The following is a 16205-nucleotide window of genomic DNA, read 5'->3' on the forward strand; positions in this document are numbered from 1 at the left end:
CTCTAGGGGTCACTTACATAGGAGCAGGAGGGTCTAAATTATGTCTCATGATTATAGTGTACGTAGTAGAGCTTATATGTTTCAAGTATACCTGGACTTCGTTGGCGGAAGATCTGTCCGATCCGCCAATCAGCTTTTGCAAAAAGTCTCAAGTTTTCACTAACATATAAGCCCTAGTGGCTAGGTGCTTTTCGAGTATAATCGTGTTTTCTTTTGCTCTGAAATTCCTAATTCTGCATCCCTTTCTACCTCCTCGTTCACGATCGCCTCCTTTTGAAGATCATATAGTAGGTTGAACCTGAGCTCATGTTTTTATATTTTTCGAGCACACTGCAATCCTCCAACTATTTTCGAACCACGTTCTCCTTCAAGCGCTCTTTCTGTACCGTTCAGAGGTTGGGACCACCGCTGTGGCGTGCGTAATACGATGAGCGATGGAGACCTCCCCGGTGACGTTGGCCAACATCGTTAAACAAGCCACATCCATTGTCGTGCTCAAAGCTTGCGGTCTATCATTTCGCCACCGGTGGGCCACACGTCAAGAACGATGCTTATAATCCTGCCCGCCGAGTTCCTGGGCCTCCTTCGACGAATCTTTGTGTCGACATCGATCCAGCTCAATCTGAACAACCATGACCTCCTGCAGATGTACCCTACATGGTCGGCGGTCTTAACATTTCACGTCGACCAATTGCTTCTCTTTCTGCCTGTTCGCATCTCTTCTCGGCGATCGTGTCTGACTCTCATAATTCAATATTCAATCCGGAAGTGGGCCGATCATCTAAATGCCCGAGCGGTTAACGGTGATTCTAAGCGACGATGAGACGGGGATTTATGTAAAGAGGCAGGGTCGTGTGAGCTGGCGGGATTTGTCTCTTTGCCCCGTTGCCTTCATACACGGTTGTCGGAGGAGTTCGTCGTGGTCGTTGAAGAGTGTTATTTTTTGGTGCGCCTTTTCCTAACTCTCGTGTGTGTTTGAGCGTGTGCTAATATTTGGGGGCTTCGCGCAGGTTATAGACTTAGATTGAGTGCTCTCTCATAGAAAGGCTCTGAGCACTTTGTCGCTAGACTTAAAAGCTGTCGGTGCGTCGTGCTCATACAAGGATGCTGCCTACGAGCGATTCCAGAGGCTGAATCTCCATCGCGTTATCCTCTGTCTCTAGTTTCCTTCATCTGGCACGTAAACATACACGCCATGTCCCACCTCACCTCGGACCCAACACCCCCATCATTGGAGGACAGTTCACCCATCGAACTATCTCCCCTTCCCACTTCGCCATCTATATCCCCAATCTCCCGCCTCCCCGACGAACTTCTCACCCGCATCTTCGCATACCACCAACCGCAAGCCGCGACCTGGAAATCCTACACCGCCAAAAAGCACCGTCACCTCCTCAAAGCCGACCCCGCCCATCCGCTCGGTATCTCGTTACGCGAGAACGCGACGGGGTGGTTGAGTATATTGCATACGTGTTATAGGTGGCGGAGCGTCGCATTCCAGTGTGGCGCGTTTTGGTCGAATGTGGTCATTGATGGGTCGGAGTACGGGCGGAAGGATGGTGGGCGCGAGGATAAGGATGTGGATAAGGATGTGAATGAGAATAGTGATGGTGGAGGAGACGGGGTCTGGTATGGAGAGGGGGGAATGCGTTTGAGTTTGACGGAGATGATGTTGGAGAGGTCAAAGACGGCGGAGTTGGCCGTGACATACTGGCACAAAGAAGACGAACGGCGCGCATTCGACAGGATCATGGACGAAGTCTCCAGGATTCGGCACTTGCACGTCATCGGTGCGGACCGAGAGCTCTGCGAGATCATCACCCATGCGCTCACGGACGTGGCCAGGGGAGGACGAAGGGACGCGTTGAGGTCGCTCATATACGCCACGGTGGAGACGGATTTCAAAGCTTCGATGCCGCTCATGGATCGGAACGTGCTAGAGTCACTACCACCTACTCTCGATTTCCTCGCGTTCTGCGGTCAACTTGGTTCTTCACTCGCTCGGAATCCGATCGTTCCTAGGCATTTATCGCACGGAGGTCCGATAAATTTGGGCCATATTTATCTCTGTCTCACTCCGCCCATCGACATCGCCTCGCTCGAGTCTACGCTCACGTATCTCCCGAACTTACAGACGCTTTCACTTCGATTGCGAACGTACGGCGCTTCGCCGGGCGCGTTCATCACGCTTCCCTCTCCACTTCTCGTCAATGGCACCTCCCCCCCACCGGTCCACCTTCCGCACGTATACCTATTCGACTACGACGGTCCTCTCTACGTGTACAATCACCTCTCCACCGTGCTTCGCATCCCGGAAAACGCACATCGTCATCTGACGTTGAGCGTGAATGGAGCGGACGTGGAGGACGTGAAGGGGCTGATTGGAGCGTACAGACCTAGGGAGGTGGGCGAGGTCAAGTTCGAGAGGGTGAATCTGGGTATGACGAGGAGGGCGCCGGAATACCTCGGGATGGGAAGTTTGGAGCTCGATCTCTATATCAGTCCCTCTCCCTCTCCTGCCCTTTCAGATTCGAGCCATCGCCGGTCACTCCCCAGACCATCGTACCCCCGCGCTGCGTACGACACCTCCCGTTTACCGGAATACGCCTCTTTATTCCTCACGCTCCGCTTTTTCTTCGTTTCTGCGGAGAGGCAGGCTGAGATCGTGACGGAGTTGTATGGAGCGGTTGGATATGGTGATGTGCGGAATTTGGGACTTAGGGTGACCGTTCCGAGTTTGGGGACGAGTTATGGTGGTGGAGACGAAGGTGGTGGAGAGAGTGGGAGGAAGCCGCCGCTTGGGGTCCCGGTCCTCGGCGCGTTGAAGGGGCTGAGGAGGTTAGAAGTCAAGGGTTGCGACGGGTTGGCGAGTTTAGTGAGCTGGATGAAGGAGCAGGATAAAGAGAGGGAGGAGGGACAGCATGCTGTGGGTGATTTGGAGGGATTAAAGGAATTGGTTCTGGACGGTGTGGGGCTCGAGAGTTCGAGTTCGGACGATGAGACTGAGCGGGCGGGAAGTGCGCGGGTGGTGGCGTTGGAGGGAAGATATGAGACGTTGTTGGACGCTTTGGTGAGACGGAAAGAGAGGGGAGTTGGGTTGGAGAGAGTGGTGTTTAGGGGGTGTGGGATTGGGGAGGGGATGTTGGCGCGGTTTAGAGAGTCACGGTGCGGTGCGGCGGTCGAGAGCGTTGAGTACGATGGGGCTATAGAGACGTGACGATTTAATGTGAGTTTTCTTTCCTATTCTTTACGGTTATCCTCGCTCAGATTTGACATGCGATGACTGACGGTGAACCTTTTGTTTCATCGGACAGGTTGAGACGACCATCTATACTTCATTTCGATCAGGGTTCTCAGTAGACTTGCATCCTAGATTTTCGTCTCGGAATATTAGGCTCGAGATGCCGGCGCGCATCGTTCGGGCGGATTGAATCTTCCTTCACTTACTACTTATACCCATTAATAGATCTTTATTTTATGGATAGAGCTAAGTGAACCAGCATTCCGTGCTACATCGTCTCCCAGGTCCCTCAACCACTACTAAAGACGCGGCGTCTTCCCCAAGAAAGTATCATATATATGCATTTATGTATATCCATCATTTCTGTCAGTGAGCACGACCACTGAACAATCATAGTACATCGTTGTTAGTTCTAATCCGGGAGCTGGTTACAGAACGCATGGCACAGTCCAGCACACATTTTCTGGTGCCATTTTATCAACAAGTAATTGGGATCATTGTACGTCTCGAAGACCTCCTCCACTTCATCAGTGTCATATCCCGATAAATTGTCATCTTCTTCAAAGGTGGAATCGGCAACCCACCGAATGTTGCCACCGTTGATCCAATCCCTGCTCCTGAGTGTGGCCATCCAATCGCGATGTTCCAATCTTCCCCAAGTAGACCACTCAATCAAAAGCAACCCCTGCAACTTTTGTCCTTCGCATTTTGCTCGGCCCTCGATTGCGGCCTCCCAGCCCTTCCACAGTTCAAGAGAATTACTCCTCGGTCGCATAGACCAGACTTGGAATGGGCTACGATAAGGTGGGGGGTTGGGTGGATCGTAATAGGTGAGGTCGATTTTATCCAGGAGCAGCTCCTGCAGCTTCGGGAATACCACAACCGACGTCTCTGTCCTCCATTTCCCCCCCTCCCTGTAGCTCAGCCGCCGCGTTTCCGACAGGTGCGGCACAATCCATTCCGCCATCCCTTTGCCTTCAACGTGAAGGGAGCGAATCGTTTTCCATTCCAGGAAGGACGGTGTCCACTCTGGGCTCTTTTCGTGTACGCTCTCAAGATCAGATTTGGCACTTTGGACGATGAGGACATTCGAGGAGATATGGAGGTGGTCGACAGCGTCCGGGGGGAACATGCGTGAAATGGCGGAGATAAAAGGAAGGATAACTGGGTGAGCAAGATCCCAACTATGTTCGTCCCATTCCATGGTGCGTGGTGAAATGTACTTGATGGTGAGTACCGGCACGGATCTGTTTGCGCTATCCGTATCAAAGAGATCATGAACCGTCCTGAATCCGCTTCGGTGTACGGGAGTGGAGACAACGAGGATCTTGAAAAAGTATTCCTCATCCTGTGTTAAGAGCAGGGAAAAGTGGACCTGGAAAGTTTCCCCGGCTCGATCTGGAAGCAGATTACGAGTCGAAAACATGTGTTCTAAGTCGGAAAGAAGATAGTCTCTGGAATCCTGAAGCACTTCGGGATGAACTGCGGACTCGTCCATAACATTCGCCTGAGATGTCGGCGGCACCCATCCTTCGGGTGTGTCATCGGTGTCATAGCATTCGACTGCCTCGTAGATAGTTATATCCCTGAGGGCTGTCGCGGGGATGGATAACGAGGAGACAAAGTACGCGTAGTGAGTCGGAGTGCCTGATAAGGAGAAGGCACGAAGTAAGGGCAGATAGATGGGTGGAACTCGTGGGGTTGGTCTGACTCGGGGGACTGAGTCGGGGTGCCGCTTTTGCGACATACGTAAAGACTCCAAGTTAGGCAAATTTTCCAGTGCGTCAAACAGACTGCCTGGGAGATAACACTTCCACGGTACAGGAGTGGAATGCATATGGAGGGATGTGATCGCGTCATGTCGCAATGGCACAAAGGGTAGAACTCCGTCTAGAGTAATGGACGACAGTGACGGTGGGAATGAAGAAATGTCGATAGCATACGAAGAGCCTCTATCTCTGGAACTCGCGCTCCAAGCCCACTGGATTCGAAGCTCTAGAGTCTTCAATACTGCTGTGGGAATGCTAGCGGCAGACAAGTTTCCGATCATGCGGGAGAATCCCGAGGAATTGGGATCGGTAAATTTGAGATGCAGAAGCTCAATTCGAGGGACAAGATTCAGAATGGTTTGAACCTCTGGTGCGACATGCATGTCGGAAGGTATCGGAATAGGGCCAGAGAAAGAGAGAGGCGAAGTCCTCGAGTATTCCAACATGAAGGACAACAATGGTAGTGGTGGATTACCAAGGTGGATATTACACCATAGACGACTGTCCGACAGGGCGATGGCCCGCCAGCGATGGCATACGAGAAGAATCCGAAATAAAGTCGGGCAACGCGTTGGATCGAGAACATATGTGGACTCTCCGAGCGTGATGTATTCTTCCGAGGAGGAAATATAGCGAGTCAACGAGCGGAAACAGTGGAAGATGCGGGAAAGTAGTTCGGTGGGCAATTTCGTGGTCATGTCAAACTTCTCATCTGGGAAGACCATCGTAGATATCTTGACCTTGAGATCCTATGTCGGAATAAGGGATGGAGTGTCTGTGACTGATGTAGGAAACTATGTCGACGAGAAACTTCAAGATGAAGATCGCTAGTACTGGAGGATCCTGGGGCTTGTGGTAGCCGTTGAGGGAACAGCTAGAAGGTTCAGAACGGGTAACAAGGTGAGCATAACGAGGAAGCCGGTATATCGAGTTCTGTGGATCACCTCTTCGAGGCGCGAAACTCTCTACTATGTAAATTTTTGGTATGTGGTGTCGTTGCACGTTGCACGTTCGGCTGAGTAGGCGCCTAAGGTTCAACTCATCCAATCCGGACTTTTCCGATATGGCACCACATACAAAATAAGTAGAACACGATGAATTCGTTGAGCTGCCATCATGTTCTACCAATACTCTGTGGGGTGATGATTCTACTTCTGCCCGTCCATAAATTTCTTGTTCGTTCACTACGGATAGATTTGGCTCGACGAGTCTATCATACCCTCACGGGGACTCAGCTTTCTCCTTTCTGGATTCCGCACGAGAAATGGAGAAAACGGCCTTTTCCCACTCGTTCAACTGCTCCAACTCGTATTTGAGACCAATTGGTTTAGTGTATCTGTCTCCAACCTAGAATGTCCCGTTCACCTTTAGTGGGTTTCATAGATGCACATGTCTGCTACGCCTACTTAAATTCGTCACGAAGAAGCCCAAAGTGAATACGGAAACCGACTTTCCTTGTCTACCTCTTCAATCCAGCCATCATCAGGTCCATCGCCTCTATCAGATTCGTGCTCCGTGTCGCTCATCTCCTCGTTGCTTTCGTATCCCCATCTCTCATCCCACTTCCACCTCGCATCGCAATCCTTCATCCACACCGTCTCCTTGGCCATCTTGAGCCACGTCCGCCACAGCCTTCGCCCTCCGCCCTCGACCAATCCCAATCTCTCAAGTTTCTGTCCATTGGCACATGCAGCTCGAGCGCGAAGGACACGGTCCCATTGATCGACGATTGATGTGCTTCTCGTGTGCAGCTGTGCCGACCAAATACGGTGAGGCTCGATGGACGAACTCTGGTTGACTTTGTCGAGGATGAACATTCTCAGTTGCGGAAAAACGGAAGGGAGATCACGATTCCTGGTCTTCATTAAATATGGGGCCATCCAAGCTGCTGTGCCCGCTCCCGTCACATGGAGGGTCTGTAGTTCATCCCAGTCCAGAAAGCTGGGTCTCCACTGCATGTCGTCGATGAGTGGGAATGCTGGGACGTCCGTTATGAACTGAAGTTCGCGGACGACGTTGACCGGGAAGAGATCGGAAAAGCGAGAAAGGAAAGGGAGGGTGGACTTGCGCATAATCGGATTTGCTTCCTTTATGCCGAACTCATTTCCGTCTTCGTCCTCGCTTCCGTCGTCCTCTTCGCGCATCTCGTGCGTCTCGCGCGTCTCGGAGTAGTTTATAGATATGAAAGGTGACAAACGGTCTTCGTTTGCCAGTGGTTTGACCACAATGTCGAGACGTTGAACATCTGTTGCGTGAAAGAACGAATATTCGGCTCTGTATGTCTCTTGATTCTCCGTGCCTTCCGAGCTCTGGTACCGTGCCATGACGAGCTTTTTGAGCTCGGTGAAGAACAGGATCGCGGCCTCGTTTATGGCCTCCTCGGTGACGTGATCGCCCAATTGGTTCTGAGGCGCTACCCACCCAGCAGGAACGTCAAGCGCATCGTAAGTCGTTGATTCGAATATGTAGAGCTCCAGCGTCACCATAGGAGGGAGGAATAGCGAGGATAACAGATATGCAAGGTGGGCGGGAGTTCCACTTAGAGTAAAGAGTTGGAGACGGGGTAAAACCGCTGGTTGGGGCCTGTGTGCGGGTCGTACACGAGGGACGTGTTCACTGCCACAGTGCATACTGAGGGATGTCAGATTAGGAAAGTTCTCCAGTGTATCGATCAGTGCACCGGGTAGAAGACACCTCCACGGTGAAGGTAAGGAGTTGATTGTGAGCGTGGTCAGTGATGTGTGTATGGAATTCGGGGGCATTGAGACCATGACGCGATTCAGAGTGAGCGAGGAAAGATGGGCTGGAAGCGAGGATGTGGTGGCTGTAACGTGGGCATGCGGAGCGGACGATTTGCCGTACCAGAGATCGAGTGACTGGAGTTCGGGAGCGGAATCTGCGTTTAGTACACGGCCGAATATTGTTGTCACTTTTGTAAGGTCCGTGAGGTCTACGCGTAGATGGAAGGCATAAACGCGGTGAAGAAGAGGCATGACTCTATCGAGCCTTTCTTCATCTTCCTCGCAATACACCTTAATTCCGCCTGACAATGAGAGCGGAGAATTTCGAGAGTACTCGACCATGAACGAAAAAAGAGGTGGGGATGGATTGCAGATGCTGATGTGGCTCCATAATCGGCTGCAGGCCAACGCCACTTCTCGCCAACGTCGGCAGACCAGCAAAATACGAAAGAGGGTCGGGCATAACTTGGGCTTGAGGGTATAGCTGCCGCCGGCACTGGAGATGAATTGTCCGTACAACCTGTCCGAGCGAAAGTTGAGAAATATGCGACACAGCAGCTCTGGTGCCAATTGGGCAACTGGGGCCGACATCGAACTTGTGATTGACATAACGTGTAGGGAGATTGCTGTGGTTTTGGAGGTAGTGATTCTTGTGGATTATCTATCAATAAATCGTGAGTCAGGTCTGTGCAACATGGATTCAACCAAGATATAGAGTGAGCCGTGACTGGTCAACGCACTTAGTGATTGTTACTCAGTACTATGAAATGAGGTTTCAATTATATGTCAGTCATATAGAGCAAATTTCGACAGGTGGAAAGCGTAAATATAAATGGCAGTGGGGGCTACTAAGGCAGCAAACATGACTACTTGTTCGTTTCGCTGCAGTGGTCAACCGTCCCTTTGCACGCTCGTCAAAGAGCTTCAGGGACACCAGTGACCAACTAGGCTGTACGAAGTTCACGACTGGAATCATAGAATATACTTACCAGGAATCTGAGTCAACAAGAATGGCTTTAATTATGGTGCCCCCCTCGAGTCCTTTATTACGGTGTGACCAGTGAAGCTTCGAAGGAACGCCAAATCTAAGATCGCCGGTGCTTGTCGTGGCACGTAGTGAGCAGGTAGTCGTTCACCGCTCGTGTTCAGCCTTGGTGCATGGTCGCCGGATTCCTCCGATAGCCACGCCACACGATGCCGAAGGTACTACGTGGGCCACATTCTCTATCAGATTTTTCCACAGAGCGCCGCCGATCTCCGCCGATAGAGTACTCGAGTATTTACGAAGATGAGAGGACAGTCAGACAGTATTAATGTCGATCTAAGTTAACGCTGTTGTTCCACTTCATCAGTAACAAGGCAGGTCACTGAGAATCGTAGTCAACATTGACGTTCAAGCTTCTCTAGTTTATCCATGCTATCCTACACACATTCAGAGCCAAAGAAATCAAGCAGGAGTAGTGGGTGCAACCGCCCCGTACGGGATCGCCTTCGCTGATAGATCCATATACCCATACTCCTTCCTCTCCGTGTCCTTCCCCATCTTCTCCACCCATTTACCCAGATCCGCCATGAACGCATCTACATTCTCCTGCACACTCAGATCCACCGGCTGCTCGTCCTTCCCAAACTGCCTGATCTGCACCCCCGCCGCCACATTCGTAATCTCGAAACTGTCCTGGTCCAGCTTCTGCGCGATCGCGCCCTGCACCTTCCCCGAGAGTATATCCGCGCAGAACGCCGGCTCCTGCGCGAGAGGACGTCCGAGGCCGACTCCGTCGACCGTATCGAGAGCGTTTACCATCGCACCAACAGTCTTGAGCCCACCCGTGACGTACACCTTCGTCTTCTTCAGCCCCGGCGCGATCATCTCCGCAAACTCGATGAAGAACGCCTCCCTCTTCTTCGTCGTCTCCCGCTTGTGATAGAACACCAGCTGCTCGTACGTTCCCCCGCTCAGCTCGACGAAATCGAACGTGTTCTCCTCCAGGATCCGTACCAGCTCCTTCGCCTCCTCAGGCTGGAACCCGTTCGCCTGGAACTCGGTGCTGTTGATTTTGATGCCGAGGATGAAGTTCGGTTTTGTGACTTTGCGGATGGCGGCGGCGACGTCGGTGATGAGGCGGGCACGGTTGGTGAGAGAGCCACCGTAAGAATCAGTGCGCTTGTTGGTGGTGAGAGAGAGGAATTGGGCGAAGAGGTAGCCGTGGGCGCCGTGGAGCTCAATACCGTCGAAACCTGCGGCTTCGAGGTAGGAGGCGGCATGTGCGAAAGAGGAGATGACATTTTGAATGTCTTCGAGGGTCGCGGGTCGAGGCTTGGCGAAGGTCATGCCCATGATGTTGCCTACGAACACGAAAAGAAAAAAAAACACGGAATGAGTAAGGTAAGTTCGTCGGAACGTATCGGGACGGTGTATAGGAACGTTAGTACATACCCTCGAGCTGGACGTCGCTCGCGGAAATCGGATGCTTCTGAATCGTATCCTGCACCTGCCTTCCCGGATGACTCAACTGTGCCACAAACAGGCTTCCCCCCTTCTTCGCCTGCCTCGCCATCTCCTTGTAAGCCTCAAACCTCACATCGCCCTCCTTCGCTTCCTCCTTCTTCGTCACGACCATATTGCCCGGTCCTTCCAGCTGGTCGTACTCGATCAGGACGTTACCAGAGAGGATGACACCGATGCTGCCGGTCTCGCCCCAATGGCGGTAGGCGTTGATGAGTATGGGTGAGGGAATGCCGCGGGCGGAGGGCTCGGTGGGCGACCAGGAGGCGAGGCGTTCGGACATTGCGCCTTTGAGGAAGCGGTTTGGCGCGGTACGGTTTGAGAAGGCGAATGTGAGGGGTTGGCCGAGAGGGGCGGGGGAAACGGAATCGGAGGTGTAGCGGACGGACATTGTTGGTGTTGTTGGTTTTGTTGTTGAGTGTGGTGGTTGCGTTGTACTGGACAGTGTGAGGACGAGTGAGTGGGATGAAGAGACGAGGGAACGAAAGATGGAGGAACAAACTTCGATGGTTTTATACGTCCTGACCCACCCTCTCATGACTCGAACTCCATATCCACATCAATATCGCTGCGTCGCACTGTTTAGCGATATCTGTGTTCTCGGAGAACTCCCTGAATACGAACCTTGACAAAGCCACGTTTCTGACATATACGGGAGAGAAAGAATGCGAAGGTGAGGTTAGTCAGGGTCTTCAGGCTGAAAAAGCACGGCATTCCGATTTAGACGCCGACAATTCACGCATTAGAAAGTAAGGAATATGATATGTCAGCGTATAGATTGGTGTTTCCGGTTTCGATTTTGGCAGTGGGGGATGTATCGATGCCGACCGAGGCCAGTGCTTGCGTTAAGTTGCTTCATGTTCCTGCAAGGCGTGAGGACAGACAAAGGCAGAAAAAAGCGTTGATCGCAAGTCTCCGAACGAGGACAAATGGAAGGACAAGGAGGATCAGGAATCAAATTAGTGTGATACTGATATGGTGCTCGTTCATCATGTCCTTTCACGCCAGGGCACGGCCCTAAGACTTCTTCACGAGCTTGTCAGCGTTCCAGCACGTTCTCGTCGGTGGGGGAGAAGATGAAGAAGAGGTAACCCTGACGAAGAGGTAACACTGACACCAGTCTGAACACTAATGGCTGTTAGTATACATATACTTTCCTGTGGGTAATGGCACGACCTCGGTGAATATCCTATATCTTCCTCTACCTGAGCATAGCGCCCACGAGTACAAAGAAATCACATAGGTACGCACGTATGGTTTCAAATCCTGACGGGTCACCGGTGAAAATTTTGAGACTGTTCCTCCCATTCAAATTTCGGCTCTTATCAAACGTCCCGTTTGCATCGTGCAGGTGTCCGGCTAATATAAACTCTGAATACCGGACGAGATCAGTATACGTATGTCACGATACGCCTAATGAGATACCGGTGTCATCGATTCATCTGCCATCAGTTCGAATGGTATGGATTCGGCGTACCTTCTCCCCCTTCCGCCGTCCGTCCGGTGGGTGAAATTCATGGACACTCCCCTTGATGGTTATGCATGTTCCGGAAGGCCTGTAAGAAAGAAGTTGGAAAGGAGAAGTCCTGAGACGAATCATCTCCAGTAGAGCGTCAGCTTGGTCCATAGAACGGCTTTGATACAATGTATCGTTTGACCTGTTCATTATACTGTACACGTTACTTTGTGAAAAATGAGAAGATGTGGCGGGGCCTTCCGATAGCGACACGAGGGTGTTCAGCGACAGAGAAGAGAGCATGGATGCGATTAGGACTTTTTCTATGATACAGACGATGCACGGAACAAGCGAGCGGTCGGAACGTCAAGACATTGGAGAAAGAAAGTGTAATATGTGGTTCGTGAACTTGGCATGGAAAGCGAAAGCTGCGAAGAGGGACTTTCTCGGGACTCAGTTTCAAGAGAGTCAATCAGAATTTCCGTGCACACCTGCAGATATTTTTTGATCTAACCCTCATCCAGAATCCGAGCTTTTCAGACCTCTCCAACTTCACTATCTTCCCCGACCATTCACCACTCCTCAGCTCTCAACTCCCGAGTCTCGCCTGAAACCCTCACCCTCTACGCCGGAACCAGCAAATCTCCCCACTTCCTCATGATGAATACCCCTCCAAGAAACACACTCACTCCCGTGACGATGCTGATGTTCCCTGGGAGCTTTTCTGGCGCAAGAATCTGCTCGCGCATCAACCAACCGAAGAAACCCTCATTGGGATCGACGGAAGCGCGGGATGGTTGGAGTTGAGCAGGGGTGTAGTAAGCGGGGCCAGAGTTGGGTGGTGCAGAGCGGCGAGCCATGATATGTTTGTTTTAGGGGTTTTTGGGAATAAAAGAGGAGTGCGAGTGAGTGGATTAGATGGTGGTCGTGCTGGAAAAGTTGACACGGGGCGGAATTTGGATGACGATGCCAGAAGAGGATCCCAAAAGGGGTCGGATTGTGATCCATTTCCCAAATACAGCCAGTTTGTGTGTTGCTTCAATGCTTGCGACGTGGAGTAAGCACGGTTTGTGAGGAAATGCCCGCGAGGCGCGTGCTGTTTGTCCCGTGTTTGCATAGAACCTTATTGTGAGCCGAACCAGCCGGCCGAGTCGCGCCGCGTCCCATGCAGCGCGTTTCCTGGTGTGCGACGATGCACCTGCTTGCACAGCGATCAGGCCATATATAATCACTAAAAAATCCTGAACTATACTTGTATAGCATTTTTAACGGAATGACCGAGCCAGAGTTTGTTTAAAACGGACTGCAGCTTGAGATATGGGCACTATAGACCGTATCTGCGAGTGAATTTTTGACCTCGCTAAAGCTCGCTAAGGCCCAACGGGACACGACGATTGGTCCGATCACAGTTTTAAAGCCGTTTTAAACGGTTGCAGATACGGTCTTATCTCAAAGAGCAAGACATTTATCAAGATTCTGGCTCGGTCACTCCGTTTGTATATCCAGTTCATGTGTTCAACTATATTCCTTGAATTTATTTATCGGTGCGTTGCTGCTGCAGACACCCAAATCTTGTGAGCCTTTCAGACACAGCCAGGCACTCGGTTTGCTGACAAGCTGAGGCGGCTGACCTGCCGCCATAACCGCGCGTCGGAGTTTGAACACGCGTCTTTAGCGAGCATTTGGCGAGCATTGCCCATCCTCACAAGTTTGCTCATAACGTGTACCAACAACGACGACCCGACACACCAAACCGTCTCGAGCATTCAACGCACCCAAGGTAATGACGACCACTCATCTGATCATTTACTATGCTAACCTTCAGCTATTTCTCATAACAGATTCTACCATGGTATCCCTGCACGCAAAGTCTGATATGACGACTAGATTGCCTCCAGAACTTCTCTCCCGCGTATTCCGTTGCTTTGGTTCATTATCGAGGTTTCCAGAGCGGCTCTCACCCGGTCTGAACGTTGCAGAGCGCTCTATCAGTATAGCTCCAGGAGATGAATACATCACACTCGGAAAGTCGACATATATCCTTGATTCGGCGAAATGTCCGGCCTGTTTTAAAATTCTTCTCGTATGTCGTCGCTGGAGAGACGTCGCTTTGGCAGATAGTCACTTGTGGACCGACATTGATATCGATGATCCTCCGTCACCGTTGTTGTGTTTCTTGTTCGAGTACTCGAGGAATTTACCTCTGGTACTCTCTGGCTGGACCCATATCTTATCCCGCGTCGTTCAAGGAAGAACTAAAACCATCCTCGATCATCTATCTCGAATCAAAATGCTATCCTTCGACTTTCTTGGTCCCGAGCCCGCCGAATTCTCTCGCATGATCAAAGCATTATCTTCTGCGGACGTTCCCCGACCGGCGTTGAAGACGCTGAGAATTCGATTGTCTCCGCGTCGTACTTTTGACGCCCCCACACCCCAAACCATCGACATTACATCCCTTCCCTCGTCTATATCATCCATCGCTCTCCGTCGAGTCTTCCCATCTGCACCTTTCCCGTGTGAAGGGATTACATCCATTCATATTGTGCACGCCCCGCTACCGTGGAAATGTCATCTTCCAGGTGGATTGTTAGATGCCATAAAAAATATGCCCTCCTTGGAATCACTGCATATCGGGTATCGTGAACGTGAACTTCAAGCGTTGGGAGCTCCCTCTACCCCCCTAGTAGAACCGGTCACGAGAACCTCTCCCGTACCGCTACCTCATCTTCGTGACTTCTTCTTCTCGGGCACTCCTACGCACTACACGTACATAGTGCCCTCGCTCTCCATCCCCGCAGTCGCTTCCAGGAACATCGAGCTCTATGAAGACTATTGGTACGGCGCCGGGGAGGTGCCAGAGGGGTGGACACCACCGGGCTATCCACCATACAGTTATGCTGTTAGCCCAAAAGTACTCCATGAGAATCGTGATTACTTCTATCCGACATAGATGCGATTCTTGCATCTCGAAGGTCGGAGCCTGGCCGAGCCAATGAGACCTTCGGCGTTCATTTCTCTTTGCTTTTCGTAGAAGCTGAATATATGTTGAAGGTCCTCGTCACCCCCTCGCCCAGGCGCCGACTCGAATCTAGCACATTCGACGACGCAGTTGACCTAGATGAACATAGCAGGCCTGCACCTGTTCTCAGTATCAGGTACAATATACCACCCGTCGACGACGACGCCCCCGTTGACGAATTCGAATACGAGAGGGATATCGTCCATGCTATGATCCTTCCACTCATCTCTACCATAGCGCGCATGTTCCCCACGGATGCCGTCAATCATCTCCATCTCAGCTCAAACGTCTCCATCCTTCCTCAAACGGTAGAATCCGACGACGACAGCGATACCGACGAAAACAACGAGGAGTGGACTCCGCCCTTCTTGGAATGGTCGGAGGTTCTCTCCCTTCACGTTGAGGGCAAGGGCATGGCGGAATGGCTCGTTCCGCATGTTTCGAAAACGCGACAGCTGATGTTTAGAGAGGGTCGAAAGTGGAGGAAGGAGACGTCCCCTGTGGTGTTCCCGAAGCTCCAAGAGTTGATGCTAGACAAGATTGATAGGGCGTTTAGTCCGCAGAGCCTCAACGAGGGTTGCTATGATGAGATCTGGTCGCACAGATTGAAGGTTGATGTTGTGGAGGTAAGAAAATGCTGGGAGAGCGTACTTCAGGCCCGGGCGGCGTGCGCAGGAAAGAAACTGCAGAGGTTGGTCCTGGTTGGGGGCGAGGTATGGGGGCAATTAGAATGGCGGAAATGGTGTGCCGTGCTGAGGACCAGTGGATGGATCGAAAATAACAAGGTCGAGTGGCAATGCGATAGTACTGCCGGGGACCCAGAGGATCTCCTTTGCGACAGAACATTTACACGAGAAGAGCTTGATTTGATGGAGGAGGGCTGGGATTATGAGTGGCATCGAAGGATTTGTGCGGGTTTATGCCATAGCTTCTGTGATCGCTTCTTGTACACATGAGCATGTAACGGAGAGCAGCGCGAGGTGACAGTCACTGCTCAGCTCAAGATTTTCTCCTTCATTCCCTAAACACTGAGGGCGAAAACAGCTTGAAAGTCGCTATCGATAAGTCGCCCCTTCAGATAGTGTATTTCGCCGGGGACGCCTTCACGAGGGTTCAAACTTTCAATATTTTGGGTTTGTTAGTTTTCTTAACTACTGAGATATTGAATCTCTCACTGCATACCACATACACGACTACATGTGGTACATGATTGTGTACATCGAACTTCTCAAGTAACAATATGACCTAGGTATTACATATCACCCGTCATGATTGAACATCTTCCGTCTCCTATGGTCGTCCTTCATGCGACAACCGCCTCACGGATGTATGGATCCAGTCCGTCACACTAATATCATGCTATAGTAGGCGGCTTCGGGTTATCATGATCTCGACGAAGATTGACCTCGAAGAATCAATTGTATGCGCTTGCATTCAGCAGCATTGTGTTCGAGAAAGCATCCCGGAAGA

At 51.4% G+C, this 16205-nt stretch overlaps 5 protein-coding genes across 5 annotated transcripts; 2 read left to right on the top strand and 3 right to left on the bottom strand.

Annotated features, from left to right (window-relative positions):
- Positions 1 to 662: 662 nt before the first annotated feature.
- On the top strand, positions 663 to 3611 carry STEHIDRAFT_116962 (uncharacterized protein). The gene is made up of 4 exons (XM_007298415.1): positions 663 to 946; positions 1011 to 1083; positions 1164 to 3226; positions 3315 to 3611. The coding sequence occupies exon 3, from the start codon at positions 1196 to 1198 to the stop codon at positions 3215 to 3217; it is 2022 nt and encodes a 673-aa protein (XP_007298477.1). The 5' UTR covers positions 663 to 946; positions 1011 to 1083; positions 1164 to 1195; the 3' UTR covers positions 3218 to 3226; positions 3315 to 3611.
- Positions 3612 to 3653: 42 nt separating this feature from the next.
- Positions 3654 to 8360, bottom strand: STEHIDRAFT_135984 (uncharacterized protein; the record flags this gene model as incomplete). The annotated part of the gene is made up of 4 exons (XM_007298416.1): positions 3654 to 5759; positions 5806 to 5884; positions 6236 to 6357; positions 6474 to 8360. 4 exons carry the CDS (start codon positions 8358 to 8360, stop codon positions 3654 to 3656), a joined length of 4194 nt encoding a protein of 1397 aa, XP_007298478.1.
- An 838-nt stretch (positions 8361 to 9198) lies between these two features.
- STEHIDRAFT_151194 (NADH oxidase) lies at positions 9199 to 10648 on the bottom strand (the record flags this gene model as incomplete). The annotated part of the gene is made up of 2 exons (XM_007298417.1): positions 9199 to 10097; positions 10189 to 10648. 2 exons carry the CDS (start codon positions 10646 to 10648, stop codon positions 9199 to 9201), a joined length of 1359 nt encoding a protein of 452 aa, XP_007298479.1.
- A 1243-nt stretch (positions 10649 to 11891) lies between these two features.
- STEHIDRAFT_88502 (uncharacterized protein) lies at positions 11892 to 12621 on the bottom strand. Its single transcript, XM_007298159.1, has 2 exons — positions 12205 to 12621; positions 11892 to 12154 (listed from the first exon to the last, which is right to left on the bottom strand). The coding sequence occupies exon 1, from the start codon at positions 12571 to 12573 to the stop codon at positions 12337 to 12339; it is 237 nt and encodes a 78-aa protein (XP_007298221.1). The 5' UTR covers positions 12574 to 12621; the 3' UTR covers positions 11892 to 12154; positions 12205 to 12336.
- A 1700-nt stretch (positions 12622 to 14321) lies between these two features.
- On the top strand, positions 14322 to 15691 carry STEHIDRAFT_106535 (uncharacterized protein; the record flags this gene model as incomplete). Its single annotated transcript, XM_007298418.1, has 2 exons — positions 14322 to 14627; positions 14768 to 15691. The coding sequence occupies 2 exons, from the start codon at positions 14322 to 14324 to the stop codon at positions 15689 to 15691; spliced, it is 1230 nt and encodes a 409-aa protein (XP_007298480.1).
- Positions 15692 to 16205: the final 514 nt, after the last annotated feature.

The sequence above is a fragment of the Stereum hirsutum genome (genome assembly GCF_000264905.1).
Source record: "Stereum hirsutum FP-91666 SS1 unplaced genomic scaffold STEHIscaffold_1, whole genome shotgun sequence".
In the NCBI taxonomy this organism is placed as follows: Eukaryota; Fungi; Basidiomycota; class Agaricomycetes; order Russulales; family Stereaceae; genus Stereum; species Stereum hirsutum.

Coding starts and splice junctions, on each gene's coding strand:
- STEHIDRAFT_116962 (XM_007298415.1), top strand. CDS start 1,196: ATGTCCCACCTCACCTCGGACCCAACACCCCCATCATTGGAGGACAGT.
- STEHIDRAFT_88502 (XM_007298159.1), bottom strand. CDS start 12,573: ATGGCTCGCCGCTCTGCACCACCCAACTCTGGCCCCGCTTACTACACC.